This window comes from Gigantopelta aegis, chromosome 15 (genome assembly GCF_016097555.1).
Source record: "Gigantopelta aegis isolate Gae_Host chromosome 15, Gae_host_genome, whole genome shotgun sequence".
NCBI classification, from domain to species: domain Eukaryota; kingdom Metazoa; phylum Mollusca; class Gastropoda; order Neomphalida; family Peltospiridae; genus Gigantopelta; species Gigantopelta aegis.
Window position 1 is genome coordinate 2,431,640 of NC_054713.1, and position 15,724 is coordinate 2,447,363.

General features: G+C 38.7%; 1 protein-coding gene across 1 annotated transcript; it reads left to right on the plus strand.

Annotated features, from left to right (window-relative positions):
- The first annotated feature begins 395 nt into the window (after positions 1-395).
- LOC121389929 (leucine-rich repeat and fibronectin type-III domain-containing protein 5-like) lies at positions 396-11,178 on the plus strand. The gene is made up of 3 exons (XM_041521599.1): positions 396-512; positions 6,341-6,501; positions 7,659-11,178. Exon 3 carries the CDS (start codon positions 7,722-7,724, stop codon positions 9,705-9,707), a length of 1,986 nt encoding a protein of 661 aa, XP_041377533.1. The 5' UTR covers positions 396-512; positions 6,341-6,501; positions 7,659-7,721; the 3' UTR covers positions 9,708-11,178.
- The last annotated feature ends 4,546 nt before the right edge of the window (positions 11,179-15,724 follow it).

Genomic DNA, 15,724 nt, shown 5'->3' on the forward strand with positions numbered 1-15,724 from the left:
AAAATATCTCTCTCTCTCTCTCTCTCTCTCTCTCTCTCTCTCTCTCTCTCTCTCTCTCTCTCTCTCTCTCTCTCTCTCTCTCTCTCTCTCTCTCTCTCTCTCCCCCCCCCCCCCTCTCCCCCCCCCTCTCTCTCCTCTGAATAAGTAGTGCTATTTAGAATATATCATGGAAACAAGTTTGCCAGCACCCGTTTGAATGTCTTCGGGGCTTTCCGACATTTCAGCTTTCAGCCGGGGTTTCACAAAAGACACCTTTCGACGATTTTCGTAATATTCCATGCGAAGTAATTCGTAACATTTCGCTTATTTCCGAAGATTACCGATTGCTTTAATAGAGACTTACGGAAGTAATAATCGAGGCATTTACTGACATGCGCATTGCACTAAGGTAGAAAGGGGAAGAATGTTTTTGTTTTTTTCTTTTTTGTGTCAGTTTGTTTTTTTAACTCCCCCCGGCCATAATGTAGAACGCGGACTTTGTTGTAATGAATAAGAAGATTTGTGTGATTACGGTAATTGTGAAAGTTCTTTTGTTTTAGAAGCTAACTGTGATACAAACATTTTAAAAATTGACAAAAAACTTAAAACTTGGTTTACCTGTATTGATAATTCAATTCATTACAAGTCATTCTTTCAGGTAAAAGAATGATACGGGTGCGGAATTGAAAAATATTTCACCAGACCACTGAACCAGTGAGACGACTTGGTAGGGGGCGAGTTGACCTGCTCCTATAATAATAATAATAATAAATAAATAAAAACAAACCAGTTAGCCAGAATGTTTTTAAAATCTTGATAAGAGATATTTCTAAATTCTGAACAGTGAACCACATTGTTAAAAGCTACGACAGGGGTGCAGAAATATTTAACTAGCCCGTTGGACCAGAACCAACTAGAAAGCCAGAATTTCTATTTAGCAATGTCTCCATGTATGCGTATCATCCGTATGCGCAAACATGTGCGTATCAAAAAATTTGCTTCAATGTATTTAAATTGTGGTGTCTCCATGTGTCCGTATTCTTATGTGTGAGTGTCTGCGTAAAAAAAACGTACGCACAGAATCGATAAATGTAGCAAAGTCTTCTCTACGCTCACGCAGTACGGACACATAAATTCCATAAAATTACATCATCTGTGAATTTCCCATTAAATTTGAAGCTAACATTGTGTGTGTCTTCATGATTTCAATCTTTTCAACATGAAAACCATTAACGTGTCGAAAGTATAGGTGGAAACATGTTTCATCTAGTAACAATTCAGCTACAAGATGATAGTATGCACCACAATCCTTCCTTTTTTGACAGATAGGATGAACCCACACCTATGCTTTTTTCCCCTCTTTTCTTAAAGTTTTGGCAATTGTCAGTGCCAGTAACATGTCGTCATCCTCTTCGTCCAGAAGGGCTAGAACTTTTCCCCTACTCCTATTTCAGTGGCCACTTCCTCAATTTACATGTGACGTCATGCCAAACAATTTTACGCATTCTTCTACGCACACATGGAGACAGTCATTATGCATACGTACATGTTCGCGCATACATGCACATGGACACGTACCTTTAGTCCGCCAGCCTATGGAACAATTTGGCTAAAATGGAACCGATTTGGCTATATGGCACCTCAATGTTTTAGTGAATACGGTACCCTCTGTTGAAACTTATTTCACTCGGAACATAAACATGATGCGGAATGGAAGCTTGTTTAATATCCTATAATTATTAAATGTTGAACAGTGTAAGCAAAGTATGTTTTAGACCTGTAAACACCTGTGGACTGCATTTTGAAGATAACAAAACATATATTTGTTGCAGTGGCAGCTTAAATCCATGACGTTTGACACCCAAGGCAGTTCGCCCCCAGTTTGACCTGTTCGCCCCATGTACCAGTTCTCCCCCAAGTCGATTCGCCCCCAACTGTTTGCTTGTTTGCCCCCAACTATTTGGCAGTTCGTCCCCAGCTCTCAATTATTTGTTACATTTAACCAATTATTGTATTGTTTCTTTAGAGGCAAGTTAAACCGTGTGTGTTTCTTTTCTTAGAGGGGAGGGATTGTCGTCTTTCCACGATTTGGATGGATCATGAGTCAGTCTGAGCACATTTGATATAATCACCAGTTTAATTCATTAATATATATATATATATATATATAAAGAACACTTTTACACACACAAACCACATCATCAACATTTATTAAAACATCCATTCCTGCCAGAGATAGGATCTGTTTTAGGAATAAAGAAATAATTTGAGTAAAAAGAATTATGAGCATCTACAAACTATCACAAATAAAACAATATAAACTTCCACCTTGTTTGATTTTAAAACAATGGTTAATCAGCTACATAACCTTGATGCTGATTATGCATCTTCGGCTAACACCTAAGAGGGCTTTGAACCGCAATGCCAATTCGATATGGCCTCTTCTGGTGAGCGTTATTCTAATTGAGGTATTATCTTTGTGGGGGCGAACTGGTTAAGCACGCGGGGTTGAACTGACGTCTGATTTGGGGGTGAACTGACTGGGGGCAAACTAGCTTGGGGACAAAATGTCTGGTACCTGGCAGCTTGGATGGAAGTAGTTTCATTTCGCTGACTTCTAGCTAGCTGCTAATACTTCTATCTCCCCTATATCTATAGACATAAAAATAAAGCAAAGTAATAAATTATTAATATAGCTGTTTTTTTATTGAAGATATCATTAATAACTTGTAAGAATTCTGGTACCATTTTAGCCATAATTTTTTTTTTAAATGGTTCCGTTTTAGCTAAACGTTGTGGGGCCGTTTCAGCCAATGCTAGGTTCCGTTTTTGTCCAGTTTGGTTCTGTTTTCGTTTGGAGCCGTTTTTGGAACAGTTCCTTTTCTGGGATGTCGTGCTAGTACAGTTTGGAACTCCGAAGTCGTATATTGGCAATGAGGTACAGGTGCCGATATTGTTGTGTACTTCGTCATAATTCTGAACCGTTTGTTTGAATGGTTTGAAATTCTGACATGGCTGATGCAGAATCATAGATTCAATGAGATAAAACAAAAACAAAACAACGAAAAAGGTACAGTCAGTCAAAAAAAGACAGACCGCCCGTCGGCCTGGTTGTGGTATGTTTTTACTCGCATTTGGCGATCAGGCGAGAACTTTCTGCACCCCTTCTACAATAAATTATTCTCCTACCATTATTTACTGTTAGATTTCTCCCACATTTTGTCTAGACAGAAATCTTCAAAAACCCCATTACAATAACACAAATTTAGTATGTATGATTTCAGGCCTTCAGAGTTCACGGTAATGATTGTTTCCGGTACAGTATCGGTAAAATCACGGAACCAAAATTTTGTTTCCCATGATTATCATATCGAATACAGCTATTAAAAATAATATATATAATTTTTATTATTATTATTGTTTCTGATATCTCACTAATGGAGAGTGCGGGGCTTCTAGATTATGGTAGCCCCACTCCCACGGCTAGTGATATTCAATGTTGGGCTAGTAAATAACTACAATTGCCATGTCAGACAGGGCTTCTAGATTATGGTAGCCCCACTCCCATGGCTAGTGATATTCAATGTTGGGCTAGTAAATAACTACAATTGCCATGCCAGACAGGGCTTCTAGATTATGGTAGCCCCACTCCCGTGGCTAGTGATATTCAATGTTGGGCTAGTAAAGAACTACAATTGCCATGCCCGACGGCTAGTGAAACGTTTTTGGTCAAATGTTGCAGTTACGTCTATTTTGTAATTATGAATATCCTGCACCCACTCCAACCCACAAATGTTACTTTTTAACCTCCATCTCCCTCTTCAGGTGATATATCACATTATTACTCTTATTTAGTAAAGTAGGGCTAGTAAATTTTTTAAATCGGTGATCCCATGGCTAGTGGATTTTATAAAAATTCTACATGCCCTGAGAGTGTGTTTGACACAATCAAAAGACCCGATTCGGATTGTTGTGTTAACCAAAGTTCTCTGTGTTCTGATTTAAGTAAATCAAATCAGAGTTCACACACGTGCTCAAATCAAACATGTTACACAAGTTACTGGCACTAATTATTTGTAGTGTATCTCTTAAATGTAGGGGTCAGGAAATAGTATTTAAATTCAAATATAATTTTGTAGAAAATATTTAACCTTTTGACTACTGTCACTGAAGTTGACAAACGTCAATGTCATACATGTGCCTGAGTACTGAAGGTGACAATCGAATAGGCTCCACTATTTCCAGTGGTTTTATTATGGAAGGAAATGACATAGGCCAAAATGATTATTGTTATTGAGCTGTCAAAATCACAACCATGCATATAACGAGAGGGCGTGTCGAAAATCAACTTTATATTGAATTTGAAAATGTGTCTGTTTGTAAACACAGATTTTTTCGATAATTTAAATCAATGGTATTAAAAATGGGTTTCCATGACTCTTTTCGCGGAGCCTAAAAACAATTTCTGATGGGTTCCCATGATCACAAGACACGGAACCGAAAAAGTGTTTCCCGTGAAATTTGAAATCCTAAGGCCTGTGATTTTATTATTTTTTAAATAACTTATTTTTATTGGTTTTGTTTCGATTTACCCACATCACAGAGGACGGTCAAGCATTCTCGTTACATGAACTTGGTAAATCGTTTTGACACTGATTATTTAGGGGATGCCTGTGACATGACTAAAAAATAATACGTCACACCTCTGCGCTCCAAATAGCCATTATTTTCCCCTGAATTATGGACCATCGACATACTATAATTATTTTTATAAAATATTCAATCAGGGTTTCTGCCAGAGGTAAAATGGGTATGGCACCATACCCAAATTATTATTTTTTTAAGTTAACATTTTGACAAAATTAATGACTCTTACCATTATTGTATGATTTTCTTAACCCTAACCCTAAATGTAACCCATTTTCGTTGTGGGAGAGGCCCCCCATACCCCCTGTTGACTGTGGTTGCATTCAATTCCATAGCGCCATACCCAAAATTATCTTTCTGGCAGAAACACTGTCAATAATAAGTAGGATATGGTGGTTATGTTGATGGTTATATAAAAGTACTTTTACGTACAAATCAAATGTATATATTTCAGATAATACTTTGTTGTGTCATTAATTAGGTCAACCATCCGTGACTGAGTGCCTATATGATACAAACTCTTTTTTTTATTTAAAAGGTTAGTCATGGAACTAAAACAAATAAGTTGATACTTTGAAGATGATTGGACTCTTTTATTTGTATAGGTGGTAGTCACTGTGCCCTTTCTTTACTACTGGGATTAACAAATGAGGTCAATCCAGGGATTAGTAATGAAGTATTAAGAAGATAATCACCATCTGCAATGATTGCTGTTAACTATTAATATGTATTCTCAGCAATCTGGTCAGCCTAGATCAAAGGGCTTTCGATTTACATAGCACCTGTCGTGTCACAGCCATAGTGGACAAGCTCTTATTTCAGCTCATTAAAAACTGCAGTACCTACACTAATATATGAATATTTAAGTAAGGACACAAATTTAATTTGTGTTTGGTCTTTGTACCTGAATTTGAATTTTATTCCAGTATTAAATGGCATTAAACAATATGGGTGTCAGTGATTAAACAATTGCCTGTTTCGTAAATTTAGATTTTTTTTTATTGATATTCAAAAATGAACACACCAAACCCCAAGTGGGGATGAACTGGTAATATATTCAGGGCAAACTGACATAATTTTTGCGGGGCAAAGTGAGGTGGGGAGAACATGTCTGGAGTGAAATGTCAGGCATTCAGATATTTTTCCATGATAATATTGATATAAGCTAACCAATAGTGCAAGTAATGGTTGGATATTTTGTCAAAGTTATGAAATATCTTTTATTATAATCTGTGAAAACTAAAGTTATTTGCCATCTGATCAGAACAGTGACTGTATTTTTATTATAATCTGTGAACACTAAAGTTATTTGCCATCTGATCAGAACAGTGACTGTATTTTTATTATAATCTGTGAACACTAAAGTTATTTGCCATCTGATCAGAACAGTGACTGTATTTTTTCATGACCACTAACTTCTGATATTTTGTCACGGTCGCCGATTTAATTAATCATGGCTGATGGTTTTTATGTACTGTCATTTGTTTATCCTGCAATTTGTAAAATAAAAGTACAAAATAAAAACAAACAAAATTAGTCGGTTCACCGAAACAAATACCAAGGCCTTGACCTTAACTTAGGTTATGAAATATGGTAGCTCTCATTAAAATTGGTAGCCCCATAGTTTTACTAAATTTAAAAAGGAAAGGAAAAAAGCAAAATCATTCATTTTTATTTGAACATTGTTTTAGATGTTTTGTGGGTGTTTTTTTAGGTGTTTATGCATCTTGTTGATTGCGGAGTAACTGGAGGCAGACATCTGGTAGCCTGACCGAAAAATCAGTAGCCAAAAAACTCTGGGCTACTGCTGATGTCGAGCCCTGATACCCGCGATCTACTCTATTCAAGAAAATCGCTCCCCTGAAACAATGCTAGGTAAAATAATTGTCTTGTTATACAATATTTTTTTACTTTATTTGAAACCTTGTGATTGCTTGCCTGGCATCCTTTTAGGAGAGTGATCTTCAGATTGCCTTTATTATGCTCGACACCACAACTGGACGAAGGCAGTGGTATGTGCTTTCCTGTATGTGGGAAAGTGCATATAAAACATCCCTTGCTGCATTAGGGAAACTGTGGCGGGTTTCTTCTGATGACTACGTGTCAGAATTGCCAACTGTTTGACATCAGTAGCTGATGATTAATTAATCAATGTGCTCCAGTGGTGTCATTAAACAAAACAAACTTTTATTATACTCGAGGTGAAGACTGGCTTGTATTCAAGCCAATCTTTAAAACCATTGTGAGATTTTGGTTAAAAAAAATTAAGTGTCATAAGGTCTCCCTGTTTGCAACTCTTTAGAGCTCAACACCAATCCAGCAAGCCCTGCCATGCGTTTCTAGTAGAACAGAAGACACTAAATGTTTTGCATGAAATCATGGAAAAGATCGCTATTCAAGACTGTGGTTTCCCAGGATTTTGAGATATATGTTGACTGTGTCATTTCGAAAAATCAATGTAATTTGTACAAATAATTTGTACAAGCCATGCGGGCTCATATGCTAGCCAAGCTAGAGAGTCCTGTGATTTTGGAGAGCCTCAGCTCCCGGACTCTCCTCGAAATTGTACACTGGTGTACATGTCCATTATTAATTTTGTAAATTGTTGGTAATTTTTTCTTTTTTATATAAATACATACATACTTTAATTGGATATATACATGTCCATTTGATAATTGGGAAAAATATACTTTTAATTATTTGTTATTATTATGGTTGTAATCCTTCAAGAAAAGAGAATATAAACTTTGTGTAACAATCTTTGAAACTTGTATTGTGAACAACGACACAAGGAGTGGAGGGCATAAGTCAGATTTATATCTTTATTCATATACAGTTGAACAAATAGCCATACATTTTCGTCCATGATTTGTGGTGTGGGTGGGTGGATGGCACACGCCCTCCAGGTTCCCATAGACTTGAATATACAATGTTGTGTAATTTGCAACTAATCAAAGATATTCAATTTAAGTGAAATCGATTGTTCATATCAGCTAAATTGTCTTTTTTCTTCTTCTTTTTTTTCTCTCCAGGAAAAGCAGCCAGCAATGACAGAATATGTTCAATAAGTTTTGTCATTAAAACCGCTGACAAGCATGTGGGCAGATAAGTTTGCGGCAGTTACCTGTATACTGCTGGTATCACATTTAGTGGCATCTCATGCCAGACTTGCCACACCTGTGAAAGAACCGAATCGGGCTCCGTGTCCACAGTCCTGTACCTGTCAGTTCACTCACAAGATCTCGTGCCGGTGGCAGCCACAGTGGAGCAATATATGGCTGAATGTGTCTGGATTCCTGGTGAAACATCCCCACGTGGGTGAGCTTTCAATTCACGGCGGACTCCTGGATGTTCCCTACCTTGAGAAAAACGTCAGTGCCATTCATTTGCTCAATTTAGTCAACAATAACCTGACTGGTCTGCTCTCGCAGGCTTTCCGTGGCTTGGATCATCTGGTGACTCTCGATGTAAGCTACAACGATGTTAGTCGAGTGGAGGCAGGAGTCTTCAGTGGACTCCATCGGCTACAGTATTTGAACCTGAGTCACAACAACATACAGACACTACCGAGAAGAGTCTTTCATGATGTGTCACTGCTGAAGGTTGTGAACCTCGGGAGCAATCAGCTAGAAACCATTCCTCAGGATGTGTTTCACGTGTTACGCAAGGTGGAGGTCATAGACCTCGCGTCTAACCGTCTTTCATATCTGACCTCTGTCCATTTCCAGGACCTGGAGCGTCTCAAGGAGCTGAACCTTGCGGGAAACTGGTTCAGGATCTTTCACTATGACTTGATGCCCGTCTTCCATAGCATTCCACGTATCAATTTGTCGGAGAATCCTTTCGATTGTTCGTGTGCCGTTATGGCACTGAGAAACACCATCGATGAGCTGGCCATCACCTCGAATCATTCCGTGGTATTCAATATGACACGCAAGCTCAAATATGGATACTCGTCCGATCACTTCGCAGACCTGGATAAATACCGGTGTAGCACCCCTCAGTCCATATCTGGCGTGCCCCTCACAGCTCTGGATACCACGAGACTGAGCTGTGCCGCGCCCACCATAACAACGGTATCTGAAGAGCAGGAAATCCGAGTCCAAGGTGACGTGTTTTTGAATTGTGAAGCCTTTGGCTACCCCAGCCCTGCCATCGTGTGGTACACCCCATGGGGAGAGATCTATACACACCACAAGTACCACCCTCTGTTGGGAGATGTAGGCGCCAAGATGCACACTAGTCGGTCGTTCAAGACTTTCAACATTGGCAGGACGACGATAACCGCTCTGGAGAACGGATCGCTTCACATAACACGATTCCGGGGTTATTTTGCGGGCAATTTTTCGTGTTTCGTGATTGGGCCGTCAGGAAACGCCAGCTTAAGTGCCTACGTCGGCATCACGTCGTTATTCAAATCGGTCTACTACGAGAGTCTTTTGATAGCAGTGCACTGTGTTGGCTCCATGTTGGCTGTCGGCTTCATTGTCGGAGGCCTGCGCATTCTCGTGACTGTGATCAAACGCAAGATGAAGAAGGAGAAGGAACTCGTGGCTGACTTCGAGGAGACCAAATCGATGGCGAAGCACGTCGAATCGACCAGCTGCAGCAACGACGACGACGACGACAATGACTACCATGATGAATACGGTTCAGAACAGTCGCTCGCTTCTCCCATCTCTCTGACTCCCGAGCTAACAAGGAAATTCCCCACTCCGGAAGACATCAGCCCCTCGGGGTGGACCACGGGGAACATCTTGGAGACCTTGGACGAGGCTCGGGGGCGTCTCTCCGTGGGGGTGGGCCGGAAGATGGAGAAGATGAGGTGTCAGGTCCAGTCATTCAGGGAGAGCGGGACGGTATACGTGCAGAACATCCGGTCGTCCAGCAGCCTGGCCGCCAACAGGGTGAGGGCCGGGGTGGTGCTGGGCGTGGAGACCATCAAATACAGCGCCCAGTCCATCAGGGAGTTCTGCTGGAACGGGGACATGAGTGGACAGACCATCTCCATGGTGTCCATGTCCACAGACGTCGACACAGAGAAGCGGACGGAGGTTATCCAGACAGTCACCTTCGTCTAGACGGGTCACGGTGTGATGATCACCTATGTGTAGACTCGTCACAGGCAGGCAGACAGAAATGGTTGTATCTATGCTCTTTTTTCCTTCTTTTTTTTCTCTTTTTTTTTTCTTTTTAAATCCAACCCATTGTTCCCTTTTCTTTCTCTCCTTTGTGAATTCTCAGGGTTCACACTGGGAAAAAATTTGGTTAAGCCAGTTTTCAGAAATGCACAGTATTTCCTTGAAGTTGACTAAAATGTGGTTATGTTGAGGAATATTTTTACTAACCAAAAACTAAATTTTGTAGCCATTTTGTATGAACGAAAATGAGCACTTGGCTATTTTGGCAATGTACTTGGTGAGCCGTGATTCTAGAGCTTAATTATTCCCTTCCCACTTCTTGTCCTATGGCCATCTGGACCACATTCCTGTTTTTTCCAGTCAGCTTGGGCTGTGGGTTTAGAGTGGGAGTCATGCAAAGCAATATAAATCAACAAAATTGCTTTCTTGTCAAAAGTTGGACAGAATTCTGAATTTTCTTTTTCAGAGTTAAATGCCAATTTATCCAGAATTTAGGATTTTAAACCATTTGTATAGTGTTGCTGTGTTTTTTACTGTTCAAAATGTTTAATCCCGGTAATCTCCACCCGTAACATATATTATAGTTTGAGCTGATGATTTGCATACATTCAGATTGAGATCCACAGTTTTAGACCATTGTCCAACCCTAACCCTGGGGCAAACCTCAATACCCGACTAACAATATTAAAATTTTGAGATTTGGTTTTTGTGTGTGACCCACTTCCATCTCTGCTTTTTAAATGTTAGAATTTTGTTTTTCTTCTGAAAACCATAACTTTGTGAACGTGGCCAGTTTTGTCTGTTGGCTTTTCGATGTGTTATGTTACATGTAGAAATTGTCAAATCTTTGTTACGCTGCTGCTCAAAACTCGGTGGAGATGAGACCGACTACTACTCAATGGTCAGTCTACGTCACAGGTCCATCGCATCTATGACACACAATGGTGTCCAGTTTTGCAATTATTTCATTTATTTGTGATATTGATAAATATTTCCTCCAATGTAACTTCCTATCAATTCCACACACAATAGTTGTAATTGTGATTCACTCAAGGACATGTTATTTGGAAATTAATATGTTGCCACTGGTGATACTATAAACAGTGGTTTCACAGAGAATCCCCTTCCAATCATAGAAGGTGTATGTTTTGTAGCTGTATCCATAATGGTTTTGGCCTCCAGTTGCTCTATTTTGAATTGACCACAAAGAATTATGGATAAATTGTGTGTGAGAAACATGTAGACATAATATATATATTTATATAACATCATGCGTTTAACCTGGTCCTGTGTTTTTAAAACTTTATCGAGTCTAGACTCGAATCATAAATGATGTCCCATTGGGCTATTTCTCGCTTCAGCCAGTTCACCACGACTGGTACATCAAAGGCTGTGGTATGTGCTAGCCTGTCTATGGGATGGTGCATATAAAAGATCCCATGCTGCTAATATAAAAAAAGTAGCCTATGAAGTGGTGACAGTGGGTTTCCTCTCTATATCTGTGTGGTCTTTAACCATATGTCTGACACTATATAACTGTAAATAAAATGTGTTGAGTGTGTCGTTAAATAAAACATTTCCTTCCTTCTTTCTTTAATGATGTCATCTTAGAGACTCACACTGTTAGCTTTGAGTTCAGACTCTAAAAGTTTTATAAGCACTCAAGACCTGTCCGTCATCCTACATGTAGATTTGCCACCAAGTTTCTGCTTTTTTTTTTCTTTTTTTTTTAATACTATACAACATTATTTGCCTGTCTTTTATAAGTACTGTATGTAGTTGACGGTATAAATTATAAATATTTGTGCATTTAGAAATAGTTTATGATGTATAGTATAATAGTATATGATATAACCTGTCTGTCAGTCACTTTATTTTTATTTTTGTTTAATAGTAAATGGAATTACAGTGAAACCTCTCAAACCAGACCCTCTGTAAACCAGAATTCCCTTAAGACCAGACATTTTTCACGGTCCATTTTTAAATATAAGAACATAACAGAACCTTTGTAAACTGGATACCCCTTTAAAGCAGACGTTTGGTCCCATTGGTGTGTGGTTTAGAGGGGTTTCTCTGTATTTAACTGTAATGGTTTATGGGTACTTAGTTCAATGCACTCTCTTTACATTTTAAGATAAAAAGTTAAATAAATGTTTTTGAAAACCACTATCATGCAACATCAATATATATATATACATATATATACATATATATACATATATATATATATACATATATATATACATATATATACATATATATATATATATATATATACATATATATACATATATATATATATATATCCCCTTTAGTGTAATAAGTAACCCAGCCTTCACTGGACCTTTTTAGGAAGATAGTCTCGGGGCAGTCTTAGCCCTAAGATCACCTTAAGTGCATAACTCCCATGTGCACTTAAGGTGATCTTAGTGCTAAGATATCTGTGTAGCGGGGCCCTGGTCTCTGCCAACTCGGTCGCTGAAATTGATGTTATGTTTTGCTTTGCTTTCTCTCTGTTGGTAAGATCTACCATAATCCAGAAGCCCTGACATCCTGCAAATGGCCTTTTAGGGAAGTTAAGTGTATTTTTCCATGCTAGTAAAGTGTGGGAAGTGGTGGAATTTTAATATGGGCAATGGGATCTTACAGTATAGAATACTCAAACTGGTTGATAATTGTTATTATTATTTGTTTTATATTTAAAATACCAACATTAAGAGATCATAATTCCATGTCAAACCATTTTAGTATTACATTGTGTTGAAGTCACAGACCAGTGAAAATGATATACCACGCCACTCATAGGTCTGGATAAAATGATCAGCTAAAGTAGTCTGGACTGTGGTCGAACCCTCCCATGTCTGAATGATAGCACATCCATGAGACAAGTAGTGAGATGTCTGTGCAAGTGAGCCATTCCACCGTCTGTTAAACTAGAAGAGTGTTTCCATGCCACCGGCAGAGCGAATGTGGTACCCGTCTCGGACGCAGTGTCCATGTGGCCCTTAACTTGGTGTGACTAGTATAGCTCAGTTGGTACATTGCTCACCTCAGGTGCTTGATGGACCTGTTCTCTGATTGCTTTCTTGCCATCCGAAACAATGCCGCACTGCTCGTCAAAGGCCATTGTATAAGTTGTCTTCTGTGAGAAACTGCTAGGGGGTTGAGCACTCGCCTGGTGTTCTTGTGTTGCAGTATTGAACAACCTCTGTGGATCCGTTCAACTGATTATTTTTCCCCCCTGTTCCAACCGGTGCACCAAAACTGGTCAAAAGTCGTGGTATGTGATTTCTTGTTTGTGGGAAAATGCATATAAAAGATCCCTTTCTGCATTTGGAAAACTTTAGCGGGTTTGCTATGTTGACTGTGAGTCAGAATTACCTATGTTTGATATCCTATAGCTGATGGTTAATTAATCAATGTGCTCTAGTTGTGTTGTTAAGCAAAACACATTTTTTTTCTATAAAGTACTACTATGGAAATTTATTTCCTGTTTCAGGATGATCAAATGTTTCACATACAGTAGCCGATGATTAATTAAACAATGTTCTCTAGTGGTGTCGTTAAACAAAAACAAACTTTGTAACTTGCTAGTCATGTTTTCTATACGGTCACCATTAACATCTGTCATATAACTGATTAATTTCTCACCCAGTAGGCAATGTGTATTTTTGTGCTGAGATGTCGTTAAACATTCATTCATGGCTAATTCAAGTTAAAATTTGTTTCAAGTTCACACATGGTCATATACACACTGTCCTTTGGTCCTATGATTGAAAACATTGTCAGAATGGCATCATGCATTTGTATTCTGTGGGACATAAACTGCAGATCGTCTCTTCAGTTTAAATTTGGTTATGTGACTTAAGTCCTACTGGTCATCTGGCCACCATCAACATCTGGTTGAAGTCTGGTTATAATTAGGCTTAGATTTCGTGTCCACTTACTTTTGGGTTTATATTATTTTGGTACATAAATGTTCTGTCATTTCTGTGGTGCATAATTTTTTTTTTTTTAAACCAGTTTAAGCTTGGTATGTCAGGTTAGTGGTTGGTTAAATTTCCATGATTAGCGTTAAAACTTGACTCCTTTGATGGGTGACTTTTTCATATTTGGTAAAGTTCATCAAATGGTAATGCATACCGTCATCATTATGAATGTGACAACAGGGCAATGTGAAGGACATTGTAAACCTTGTTAATGTTCTGTTAACACTGGCTAAGGTTTTTTTACTTGTATTTAACACTTGAATTCTTTATTATTATTATTTTGATATCTTATCTCTGTGACTGTGTGCTGGCCAAGTCTTTCATTAGCGTTTCCCTAGTAACATGAACATTGTTTTCCCCACCTTACTGCTTGTAACTATCTTTTTAATGGAGACTTTCTTGTTGGCAGTGATGATTCCCCAGGCGAGTCTTTCGAGAGCGCCTCATTCCCGTAGTCTCACCATGGTCTGTTTTGGTTAACGACATCACTAGATCACATTGATATTTTACTAATTACATGTACGTTTCTTTTGGATCTCCGACATTGGATAGTTCAGAGACATTGTCTTAGAGAAAACATTGTTTATTTGCTGTTGTCCCCCCCCCCCCCCCCCCCCCAATTAACAATAAGATATCTTTTATATGTACTTTACCACAGACAGGACAGCATATACCGCACCCTTTGACATACCAGTGATGGGCAGTGGTTGGAATGGAAGAACCAATCAATGGCTCCACTGAACGGGCTTTGAACATTCGAACCAACTACCTAAGGCATATATTTTACCAACTGAGCTATAAATGTAACCGTAATCGTACAAAACAGGGGGCAGTGGGGGGCAACTGCTCGTCTCTCTTTCTCCTCCCCCCCCCCCCCCCCAAGTCCTGGAGAAAATCTTTAAATTGGGGCAAAAACAATAGAGAAATTCGTGCAAAATGAACTGTCTGAACACTTTTCTCCATGTAATTTCATTATTCTACCCAAAATATTAGTTGTAACCCATGTCAAAATACATTGCGATTGGTTTGCAACTCTATATAGCTGTTTGGCAGTAATGCTAATATGAATAAACGTTGTAATCCGGATTCGGGCACTTTTGTTTAATTCGAGCAAAACTTACACCAAACGTGGCGGGGTAAATTTCTAAAACATTGCATGGGCGTCAGCAGGAGTATTAGTAGGTCTGTTTGAAAGTTTACGGCTAATTTATTATTATTATATGTATGTATGTATGTATATGGAGAGAAAAAACTACATTTTGTTTTTAACAATAGCATCGTGTGTAAGTCCACGCCTCGGCATAACTATCATGCTAGTTACTATAACATTGTGTTTTGCTTTATTTAGAGTTAGCATTTACATGGCAAGGTCAAGGTGTAACATACATGATTTGACGGGCTTGATGGCGCGCGTGCGTGTGTGTGTGTGTGTGTGTGTGTGTGTGTGTGTGTGTGTGTTTGTGTTTTCATTCCTGTAGTCTGTCTGTCTCTCTCTCTCTCTCTCTCTCTCTCTCAGAACTATTTTCTCTGTACGTGCACGCAAGTGTTTGTTTTTATTCTTTCGTTTTTTGTTTTTTCTTGTGTGTTAAGTCGATATGCAAGGTTTAGAAGTTGAATATAATTCAACTTTTTTGTTCGATCGATTGTGCCTTTTTAATTTTGCAGTGTGATTGTTCAAATGTAATATTAAATGTAGCAATGATACGCTGTTGTCTTTCTGTATTTTGTGATATCAATTTGAAATGTCGAACAAACGCTGAACTTGTGAGATTTATTTAAAATGGTTTTATTTTTGTATTTTATTCATGTACATGTGTGTATAAATCGTAACATTGAAATTAAAATATTTTCACATCGCAACTCATGTCGTTTATCTTAGTGTGTTATCAGTTTTATGCATAGATATTTGATTAGAGGTTGAGGTCATGGGCCGCAGAACGGGTGATGGTGGTCCGTCCCCCCCCCCCC

Excerpts from the sequence above, each read along its gene's own strand:
- LOC121389929 (XM_041521599.1), top strand. The coding sequence starts at position 7,722 with ATGTGGGCAGATAAGTTTGCGGCAGTTACCTGTATACTGCTGGTATCA.